Raw genomic sequence first — 11,641 nt, forward strand, 5'->3', positions numbered from 1 at the left:
TTTCACAACTTTATTTAAAGAAAACACACAAAACACGTTTTCGTGACATGCGTAGTGTATAAAAAGATTGAAAGAACATACACACACAACAACATTCCGCCGAAAAGAAAAGCTGGAGTAAATAATTATTGGTATCCATGTGGTTCATAACACACCAATGATATTTCTAAAATAGCAGCTGACAAATACCCGTTCACTCAGTAGCAACATAAACACGTGAAATCTGAATATTTTTGTTGCAACTAATAAAAGCCCTTTATTTGCTATATTAACAAGCAAACTTTAATTTAAGATATGTTAAACAAACACTTTAATATCGAACCTGCAACATTACAAAATGCAGCTCAAAAGAGCCATTTAAAAATGAAAGAATTAAAGTAGAACAAAAATAGGCAACATCAAATCTAAGCGCTAAGCCAACATAAACAAACATCTGCTCTTTGATGAAGTGAAAACTTAAAATACATTAAAATAGCCAACAACCTAAACACTGGAATATCCAACATCATCTGCATACCTATTTCAAATTCAGAATTACGTTTTATTTGGTTATGGTGCAGGGTGGTGCACCAGCTTCATTTTTCCTGAAAAAAAAAAGACTTGAGATGAGATTCAGGACACCACTCAATGTGGAGACCGACTACACATTCACACACACGCACACACACACGCACCTGCTCACTGGGATGAACTGAAGCCTTCTTTTGACGTGTTGCAAAGCCTTGCTCTTCACCGGAGAAGGAACCACCTGCAAGCATCGTGGCACACAAGTTTCTCACTCTCTGAATACGGACAACTTTTTACAACTAGCCAGATGGGAAAGAAAAGACCCAAACTCCTCTTCATTGGTGGGGCTGTTGAGTATCTTATTTCTTTATGAATGGATACAAATACTGTGGTGAACGGCACCCGAGCCTTGTCTCTAGCGGTACCTTCTTGTATCTCTCAGCCTGGTAACTCCTGCTGTACATCCTGCTTCTCTCCTCTGTGGTAAGAGCTATGCAAGGTCTGAAGGTGAAGCCCGGGTCAATAGCACTGGACAAGGACCTGGGCAAGGCAAAGCAGGACACAAGTCAGACCAACTCGCAGTGATGACTTAGTGCTCTAAAAAAGCCATCCCAAAGCTAGCGGACGCAGCTTATACATTAAGCTTGTGTTGCTATAAGCATTCTTATTATACATAATTAATGAGGGTTAGGCAGACCAACTCTCTCTCGGATTCCACTCTTTATTACACAGATGCGCTTAAAAGACACGGCAAAAGTTTTTGTTTGATTTTTTTTCTTCTGAAAGAGTAAAAGAAAAAAGAAACACTTCTTAAAAAATATTTACAAAACCTGGCAATGCACAGCATGTTCAGTAACCTTTTGTTTTCTCGATAAACAAAAATAAATAGCCTTTTTTCCCTAAATAGGAAAATTGCAGAAAACTTCAACATGACAAATAAAATGAACACACTACATATAAAGTTTAGCAAGACAGAGAGTAGTAACTACGTGGTTTCTGTGGAATCCAGAACAACACTTGAGTCATAGGGATGAGAAGTCTGTTATAGTGGCTTCCATCAACAACTGAGCTCCAACCTCCCATCTGTAACCAAGAGCACGGTGTCTGACAAAAACAAACCTTAGAAAGAATGATGATATTGGGACCGCATGGTAGTCTGGGAAGGAAACACAACAGAACCAAATGCTGCCCTGAGATCGCTCTTTTAGAAAGAACTCCCTCAATCTGTGGCTGAGGCGAGAGCATCACAAATTATTAGAAGAACTCAGAATTTGGGGCTTTAGCAGCGTGGGGCAATGAAATGAAGACACGTGTTGGGGTGGTGGGGGGGGGGGGGAAGACATATTTTAAACAGTCAGAATATAAACGGTTGGCTGGGATGAGTTTGGGCAGGAAGCAGAGAGGTTAAAAGTGTTAAGATGGCATCGACTGGTATTTAAAAAAATTACAAATTCAACAAATGAGTGTTCAGGAATACCGGCATTGATTTTCATATATGCAAATGCATGTTATAGAAAATGTAATAATGACATTTTAGCTCTCTCGCTGCATTCCGCGAATATTTTTGATTTACTGTACAGCAGAAGTAGAAAGGATCTAATCATTTACTACACGTTTTGCTTTCTGGTTGGTGGACACATTTTAAACCATTGCACACAGGAGGACTTAATGTAAACCCATATATCACAGGTAAAATGGGTAAGATATGTCATAATATCTGGTATTTTAGTGAAACCTTGAAAGCTTGTGTTGCCCCTCTGCAAAATTAAAACAATACATAGGAATCCTAAGCATTTGAGTCAACCTTGAATTTGTATTTTGTCATATTGAGATCTTATTTTCTCTGCCATTTTTTTTTACATTAAACCTGAAAGATATGTAAAAGGATATAGTTTTCTGAAATTAACTGCAAGTCAGCATTTTGATAGTGGTATCTGTCTTGCAGTCTGTATTGCCTTTCAAAAGGTATCATGATGATAGGAATTAATCTCAGAGCACAAAAAAAGGCTGTCATGATGTTGCGATTGTGTTACATTTCCGTATAAATGTACAAACACATTTAAAATGTCTCATTGTATCAACAAACATTCCCTCGGAGCCTGTAGATGAATGAGCTCGATCATAACCTACATTAAATCCATGAGTATTACGGAAATGAACTCGTAAAAATACTGGCTTTTGGCGCTATGGGACTCAGAGGCCTTAGAAGATACTTACAACGTGGGAAAGCCCTGCTTCTTCTCGTGACCGCTCCTGCTGCCTGACTCGCATTCTGCCTCATCTACGAACTCGTCTGTTCTCTCTAGGTGCGCCGGTGTAACGTCTATCTCCACGCTCTCCTCTTTTTCTCTCTTTATCTCACTCGGCGCGCTCGGCCTCTCCTTTCCCTCGACCCTCTCCCTGCCTCGAACCTGGACGTGGTTGGTCCTGTTGGACTCCAGTTCGACAAACACACTCTCGTCCTTAGACATGTGCACCATGCTCTCCCTCTCCCCTTCCACGGGGCGCTGTAAACCGTGGCCCGGCGCGACGCCACTTGCAAAGGGCGTCCTCGGATGCTGCCTGGCACTGGACAGTCGATCCAAGACAGGGGCCCTGATCTTGGCATGTACGTTGGTCCCTGCAGAGCAGGGGAAAGGCGCCCTGCTGGTCTTCGCGGCGGTCCAAGCGCTCACCGGTGCCTGTGATCTGAGCCCCCCGCTGTGTTGCGCCGCTGGAGCAGTCTCGCGGAGTTTTGCGGAAGTGATATGGAACGGCGTTCGACTGGCAGTCCTGGCGTCAGCGGCGGCGGCGGGGGGGAGCCCCGGGAGCCCGAGGCTGTGGCGCCACTTGATCGCCTCCGCCACGTTGGGACTCGCGCACGGCCGGACCCTCTCGACCTCGGGGGCGGCGCCCTGGCCGTCCCCTCGCCCGGAGCTCGGCCTCCACTGCTCGCGCCGAGCGACCCAGCCCGCCGGTTCCAAGAGACTGGGGCTGCAGGTCTGGGAGGAGGCGGCGACCTCCGGCGGAGAGCCGAGCGCAGTCGGGAGAAGACGGCTCCTCGCGGGAGATTGTCCTGAGGGAGGAATCTCAGCCTGCTGATTTTCCTGCTTGATGTCTTCATCCAGAAGTGCTGTAGGAACCGGGGCGGTTCCGTTCCTCGACGCGTCTCTACCTTTCTCCGCGGTGGAGCCTTTGGCCTTTTCGGCGAGGAACCTTTGGATCTCTTCCTCGATGCTATCGTCGCTGTCTTCTGAGCTGCTGCTGTCTTGCTTCGTCTCAAGAGCCGGAGTGTTGTGTGGCGACGGGGCGTCTCGACCCCCCACTGCAGGTTCCCTTTCATGTAGTTCATCAAGCTCTTTACTCTGATTGGGGCCTTGATGTTGTAAAATGCGCTTTTTACTCAACACGGTCTTGTCTTTCATGTCAATCTTACTCTTTTCTAATTTTTTGCGATTGGAAATGGGCGTCGCTTTTAACTTTTTGGAAGGATTTCCCACCTGTGGCTCTTCGCCCTTGGGACCCATCCTTGATTTTCGCTTCAGGTCTCTTGTTTTTTTCTTTGACTTCTTTTTTGTTTTGAGCAGGTCTTTGATGGCGGTGTCCAAGTCCTCATCGCTGTCAAGTGAGCTGCTTTTGTCCCCACCGCCTTGCTCCGCCTTGAACCGTCGAGCTGCTGAGTGGGTTTGACTGCCCTGGGTGAACAACAGTGGGATGAATTCCTGTCTGTGCTCGGGTGACGGTTTGGGGGACGCTTCTCTGACACTGTTCCCCATCCCTGACGTGATGGAAACACTGCAGTTTTCCTCTTTGTGTTTTCGTCTTGAAGGTCTCTTTTGGACCGCGGCTTTCGCTCTCTCCGGTTGACGTACAGGCCGAGGCTCTTGAGGCGCAGCTCTGGGCAGCTGTTTGTGCATCTGGGCCTTCTGCTCGAGGAATTTCCTGATTTCTAGCTCTATCCCATCTTCGCTATCAATGGAAGTGGCATCACTTTCTTCATCCGGGCAGTGTTCCGGGGGTGAAGATTGCAAGGAGGATTCGGTAGGGGTGCAACTGCTCAGGCCGACGCTATGGTGGAAGACCTCGGGCATGACCGTTTTTGAAATGTCCAGTATCGCCTCGGCACACAGGAGCTCCGCAGTTGTGGTAGCCTTCGGAGGGGCGAGGGGCGAGTGCTCCTCGAAGCCGTCCCCTTTAAACAAAAGCAATCTGTTCCCTTCTGAAATGGTGCTCTTGGGTATAAAAACCGGTGGAGGTTGAACCGATCTGGCTTCCCTCTCTGCTCTGGTCTTTTTCTTTCTCAGTTTGTGTTTCTTGATGCTTTCCGTGCGCGTGCTTGCAACAGCACGTATCAACGACGTAGCAAATGGCTGTGGCTTGTGTACGAACGGCTTCAGGACACTCTTCTCCGTGAGTTGCTCGAGCTGGTAGGAGCGAATGGCCTCCTCGATCCCGTCGTCGCTGGTGGAGTCGGAGTCCTCTTGGAACGCGCGGGGATCGAAGGTTTCCGTTATGTGCTGCTGCGCTTTTTTCTCCAGCTGGTACCTCTGAATGGCTTCCTCGATGCCGTCATCACTACTGGAATCATTTGACTCTTCGTCTGCCGTGACTGGGCACTTTGCTTTGCAGAAGAGGCCGAATGTTTGAGAGAGGTGACTCGTTGCCTCCTTGGCCGAGGCTAAACGTTTGTTAGTCGTGCTTGTACTCGAATCCAATTTCTCAAGTGCGTTTTCATTTAGGACGGCCCTGTTTTTGATATACTTCTTCATAGGTACAACAGCTGATGCTGGTGAAGTATCAGCTCCAATACTTTTCGGAAGCTGGCTACTGGCAACCAAAAACGCATCGCTGTCCGAGAACTGCTTGGAGTCCTCAACAGCGGATGGGCTTTTCCTGGACATTTTAGATGATTGGAGATAGGCCAAGCATGGTTCCGCCTTGCGTTTGTGACCATCCTTTTCCTTCAGGTATTCCAATATGGCCTCCTCAATACCTCTGTCCACGGAATCATCGCTGTCAGAGTCGCTGCTGGCGTGGTCGATAGGGGCAGTAAAATCTGAGACTTGGTTTTCTGTGGAACCTTTGGTTTTGGAATTGGGGCCCACGTAAGAAGCCCCCGCGACCTTGCAGACTTGGGGATGACCTTCACGCCCTGGTGGCACATTTTCCTCCATCTCGTCGCCCATCTCGAGTGAGGACTGGGTGCTCCTAAGGCTCTCTATGATCATTTGGACCTTATCTGAGATAGGTGTGCCTCTGGTGGACAACTCGGTGTCAGAGTCATTGAAGCAGATTGGAAGGCTATAGCCTCCAGGTGGGCCACATGTTCTCCATTTGGTTTGCGTAGTTGCCACAGGAGGTACATTCATCAAGTACATTCTAATGAAGGGAGGTGAGGTCCTGGACCGTTGGAGTGCAGCTGCCTCCGATCACATTGTTCGATCTGACAAGTAAACAGAAAGAGAGAATCAGGCACAGGAAAGTGCAACCACCCAAGTGCAGAGTTTCTGTGGGAATGATGTAAAAATCATTAATAATCAAAACATTATTATTCACTCTGTGTCCACATGTTGGATTATATTCCAATTTCTAAAAATGAGTACACTCTCGGGGTAGACAATACTGATGGAGACACCCGGTCAGAATACATATTCTTGCCAGCAGCTACACACCCTGAACATTCAGAAGTGTAAATAAATAATTTACTGGATAAGTCAATGTGACCATTTTGCAGTATTTTACTAAAAGGCGGTATTGTTGTAGTGTCATTATGAAGTTAAAACAATATGGTGCTGCATGGTTTTGAAATTAATCTGAAATAAGTGTGTATTTGAATGTGATTTGAGGAATATTTGAGAGACTGTGTGTGTGCAGCATGTACGATGCTCACAGTAAAGTCAGTCAGCCCCTCAGTCCAGTTTTGGTCCCTTGGCCAAATAGCTTGCATAATTATACGTCAGTAATTGTGGGCTCAGTCAAGTGCATAAAAGTATTTCCTCAACTAAATGGAACAGGACCAAGAGTTGGAATCAGTGATGCTCGAAAGACCTATAGATCGTGTTCAGGTACATTGTGTCCCACTGAGGGAACTAATGGATTTCATTACAGCTCTGATGGATTATGGGAAATATCCCAGAGTCTTTTGGCTATAAAAACGTAGGAAATTGTTAAAATACGCAGGGCTCCCCTTCGCCAGATCAAGTGGGCTCTGGGGCAAATATAACGGATTGGTTCCATCTTATAACTTAAATATTTCATTGAAGTTTATTTTGACCCCCCCTCTACAAGACAGGGGTTTAGATTAAGTAAAAAGTGATCAATCAATCAAAAGCCTGCAACGTTAGAACCCCACAGTGTGCAGTAATGCAGCAGTGGTCATATTCAAATAAGCACAAGGAATAAAAATAAAGCAGCTTTCCCTTCCTCTTTCAAATCATGAGGAGTTTACTCACAGGATCACAGAATACTCTCCCCTCTGTGTTTTCTGTTTTCCAATTTTAAGATTTGACTGGGGCACGAAGTGGAACGTGTAAAAACGTGCGCAGAATGCTTGAAGCAGACAACTCAGGTAGAGCTTGGGTAATAATCGTGTGGTCACCATTCACACTCAAATGACACCATTTTTTAAAAAATTGACAAAATCAACATGAAACACACTCTGTATATGCTGACTTTTAGGTGGCCAAACGACCCACATATTTTTAAATGACTAGATATTATAGCAGTAGCTATAATAACTGATGTTACATGTTATTGTAGGTAATCCTTCTGTTAGTTAAGGGGAACACAGAATGTCAGTGACAGTCTAACTGCTACTGTACTAATTCTTTCTAATGAAATTTGTTAAATTACCATGTTTAGCCAACTGGTATTTGTCATATTAGCATCATCTCTGTCTCCTCTCTGCTTTTTAAGCTCTCATTGATGGACATATAGAAAGTTCTCACTTGCTAGACCACCGTCACTGGTGTGACACAAAAAAAACGAGTATTTAACGTCAAATGCTAAACCAAAATTAAAATGAAGTGATACTTGAAAGTAAAAACGCGCCTTATGCAGGAGGACGGACACGTTATTAATAATATAAAAAAAAGCTTTATCGCGTCCTTCTCGCGCAACAGTCAGAGAGCTACGGGTCCCTGCGAGGCTCAGACGGAGCGGCAACGTCGCACCTGAACCGAAAGACCCCGGCGGAACCGGTCCAGCGGTAACCGGTGCGACGTTCGCAGCCGGGTTCACCTTCCTGCGAACGACGCGCGCAGACGGACATTAAGCCGGCGGGGGGGGGGGGTGAGAGTCGCCGTGCGGCGGCTTCTGCCATCGTACCTCAAATGGAAACGCGAATCCTCCGCCGCCAGCTCGCTACGCAGCCACCCGCAGGACGAGGAATTCAGACACCGAGAGTCGACATGTCTAAATGCCCACCGTCCCCCGCCCCCACCCCTGTCCCCATTGAGAGTGAACCTTTGTTAAATTGTTTAAAAAAAAATAAAAAAATAAAGTGCGACTAACTACGGGGAACCAGGATGGTTAACGAACGACGCCCAGCTGAAAGGGGGAGAAAAAACCCCGCCGAAAAGCACATAAAACGTGCAAAAAACAACGTTCTCACAACGTCGTCGTGAGCCAACTTAGTTTGACACATTATGTGCGAATAAAGTTTCACCTGACCTGCCAACATTAGGGTCGTATTGTATGTATTACATAAACGACCGTGTTGTCGCTCGTATTCCTTCCCCCTCCACCTCAACCTCCTCCTCCCTCTCCCCCCCAGACGCTTTCCTGGTTGCAAGCGAGAAACCCCGGTAGTCCCCGTAACCCTCTAGCGGCGCGGACTGCATCGCTGGCCGGCGTGCGGCGCTAGGAGACACCGCTAAGCAACCATGTTTCTGGGTTCCGGCCACGGTTGTCAGAAAAAAAAAAAAAAAAAAAACTCGATGTTCGGTTGCTAACGTAAGTAAACGTCGCCAAGACGCCCCGGCGCGAAATAGCACGGTTAACATTCGGAACACGGCGGAGTTCGAGGGGGGAGGGAAGAGGGGATAACCGTTGCTAGCAGTCGGGTGACTTGAAAGACACAAGCGGGCCTGTCGGCTGCTGCAGCCCCGGCATTTTCCCCGGCGAAGAAAGGCTTTGTATTGAGCCACGGCTTCACCCTCCTGGCCTCGGCCGTTTTTCCTACAACACACACGGGGGGGGGGGAAACACACACCTACACAACAACAAAAACAACAACCACAACCAAGCACAAGTTTTGAACTCACCCTGAAATATGACACGAAAAGCAGCTCCGCGGAGGTGAGAGCGCGCCGGTGGCGGCGGTGAATCGGGACCGCGAGGGGAGCCGTCGCGGAGGAGGCAGCGTCGGTGTCCTGCAGCCCGACGAGTTTCCCCCCTCTCTCTCTGCCGCTCCCCGACGCCGGGCGGGCCGGCGGGCTTCCTCAAACCCAAAGTCCAACCCCTGCGGCCCAGCCGGGCGCGGACACTTCCAAATAAGACACTATTTCTTTCTTTTCTTTTCTTTTCCCCTCATGTGCACGGTTATATTTTCGTATTTTTACATTACAAAAAAAACAAAAATAAAAAAAGTGTTAATTTTGTAGTTAATTCTGCATTAATAACGAGCAACTGAGTACGGAACTACTTTTTATAGTAAAGGTCTCGTTATTAGAACGTTTCATTTCCCCTGTTGGAGTGGTTTAATGTAATAGGTAACATATTTCAACTGTTTCGACAATACAATCCCATTCACCAGCACACAAATGTAGTTTATTATTGTAATATCTGTTTTATGCTCATAAATCAGGCCAATATCTGTTTTGCTGGTCATGCTGGTCACCAGTCTTGCTGGTCTATGCTGGTTTTTCTAGCAGGGGTGATCCATCCAAACAATTTTAACATTCAATTTAATGCAAACTTTTAAATATCCACAATATTAGATATATTGTTTTCATTTAGTTACTGTTTGCCCCCCGCGACCTATTCTAAATGGATATTAGTGAGGTTTAGAAAAGCTAAATACACTTAGATGAACTTAAACCTAGTTACACATCTGTTAGTCGTACAAATGTATTTATTCAAAATGTATATTTTAAAACATTTTTCTGTCTTTAATAGATTCCCTAATTTGACTTTGAGTAACATTCATTCTGAAGAGTTGTGTGCGATAGCATCCACCAGAAAACCTCTTTAAATACTTCACAAAATGACTTATTTGTTAAACTATCTTTGATTTGACATACAAAAAGTGTAATTTCAAACAGAACTTTTCATCATTTAAAACTACTTTCTTCAATCTTGGTTTGGGTGCAATATCTTCACTTGTAAACTAGTTCCAACAAAGACAACATTTGTGACACAGGTACTACACATCTAATCCGGGCTCCTTATTCAGAGTTTTTTATTTCGGTATTGTGCACTGTATTGTTACATTGAATAGAGAAATAAAAGTAAATTTAAAGCCAATGGTATTAATTATTGTTGATTCAGGAGACAGAAGAAGATGTTCTTCACTTTCTCCTATTATGAAGCCTCTGTGATTTACGGTTGTTGCCATTTGTGTACAGTGTGTTACAGTTGGATGGGATTCTTTCCGAAGTCCCAAAAAGCAACACCGCGTCCCGAGAGGCAATTCATCCATCAAAGTGTCCGGCTGTGTGTCTCTTTGCTCTGTAAGCATCCTGCTCTCTTTGGCCTCGGGTTTGCTCACACACAGCGGAGTGAACTTTACCATTTGACTCCAATTCAACCCTTTGTTGTTTCCTTTATCAATTCATTTGAATAATTGATTAAGCGTGTTTTCTATGAAATGTCCAAATACTGGAACAAAAGGCATCGCAACTTCTCACAGCACAAGACTGGATAGTCAAGTGTCCAAAAACACTCTGTTTCAAGTAAGTTATGACGATGAAAAGCAGAAAATGACACCAACAAATTATTGGGATTTATTTACCATTTTCCCTTGAAAACATTATTGAAACGACTGCTTATCCAAATAGGAGATTATTTGTTTAAGCCCCAGAGGATTCTTTTTAGTCAGTCAACATTACATGTTTTAATTTACAACCACTTTTTTTTTTACACACATGATTGATAATAACGTTTTTTTGGCTGATTTACTGTTGATGACAACAGTAACTGAACCCATAGATCGTCTCTCTATAAATGGACTCACTCCCGCTGGGGCTTTTTTCATGCTGTGCAATGACCCACACGATCCCAATTCACAGATCCACTTCTGCAATTCTCCAAGGTGGGATTTCATCTTTTTGCAATCCGTCATTCGAACCTCCTCTGCTCATCCTCACCCCGAGCCTTGACCCGTTCAGTGGGCTCCTGCCTTTTTCATCCGGCACTTTAACAAACACCTAAATCTATTACCCTGAAGTCAAGAGCCGGCAAAATGAGATTAAAAATAGAATGGAATAAATGTAACTTATGAATTATCAACAGACAGACAGTTTTGTTTAATCATACTGTGCAGAAAACCGATCTGGTATTTTGTAAACATTATATAAAGTTCAACTGCCAGTTTAAACCTTTGTTTGTTTATGTGCCACTTAATTATGCTCCCACTTTATTAAGATGGAGGTATCATACGCAGAGAATCTAAAGACTAAAGACACACCTCTTCAGACACTAAACAAATTGTAGCACTTCAATTGTACTTATAATGGCTCTTATCTATAGCAAGTTGTAAATTGGCTTATTTGATGACATTTCTTCTGGGTTTGTATCCTTGTGAATGAAATGCACTTATTGTAAGTTGATGAAAGCGTGAGCTAAATGACACGTAATGTAATACTAAACTTACAACGCTACTACTGTTTTTATTAATGGTTCTCATCTTGCACCCTAACACTTGCTTTCATTCAGAGATATTTATGGATGAGACTTCAAGTACATTTCTCCCTGAATTCACGTTTTGAGATGGGAAAATATCATTCTGACTCTTCCGTGATCTTCCAACGTGTAAAACATGTTTTGGAAAAATACATTTGAGGCACTTAGCGGTGTCGATATTTTGCTTCCATTGTGTTTTGATCAGTCTGTCCCCTCAGGCCGTATTTGCAGGTCCAGCCGGCACCACGCCGTAACTCCACTGTTCTGAATGCATTCGATTGTGGGATCTTCTGTGCCCTTGGACTGCAAGAAA

General features: G+C 44.8%; 1 protein-coding gene across 1 annotated transcript; it reads right to left on the reverse strand.

Moving 5' to 3' along the window:
* Positions 1-35: 35 nt before the first annotated feature.
* ppp1r26 (protein phosphatase 1, regulatory subunit 26) lies at positions 36-8,962 on the reverse strand. The gene is made up of 5 exons (XM_037484468.2): positions 8,751-8,962; positions 2,725-5,929; positions 933-1,047; positions 675-748; positions 36-584 (listed from the first exon to the last, which is right to left on the reverse strand). The coding sequence occupies exons 2-5, from the start codon at positions 5,862-5,864 to the stop codon at positions 542-544; spliced, it is 3,372 nt and encodes a 1,123-aa protein (XP_037340365.2). The 5' UTR covers positions 5,865-5,929; positions 8,751-8,962; the 3' UTR covers positions 36-541.
* Positions 8,963-11,641: the final 2,679 nt, after the last annotated feature.

The sequence above is a fragment of the Pungitius pungitius genome, chromosome 18, assembly GCF_949316345.1.
Source record: "Pungitius pungitius chromosome 18, fPunPun2.1, whole genome shotgun sequence".
NCBI lineage: Eukaryota > Metazoa > Chordata > Actinopteri > Perciformes > Gasterosteidae > Pungitius > Pungitius pungitius.

What these genes read in the sequence shown, in the direction of transcription:
- ppp1r26 (XM_037484468.2), bottom strand. Translation starts at nt 5,864, where the DNA reads ATGTACTTGATGAATGTACCTCCTGTGGCAACTACGCAAACCAAATGG. An exon ending in AAGCAGGGCTTTCCCACGTT is followed by an intron (nt 1,048 to 2,724) that starts GTAAGTATCTTC and finishes TGCCTTGCCCAG; the next exon opens with GTCCTTGTCCAGTGCTATTG. An exon ending in AGGCTGAGAGATACAAGAAG is followed by an intron (nt 749 to 932) that starts GTACCGCTAGAG and finishes CGATGCTTGCAG; the next exon opens with GTGGTTCCTTCTCCGGTGAA.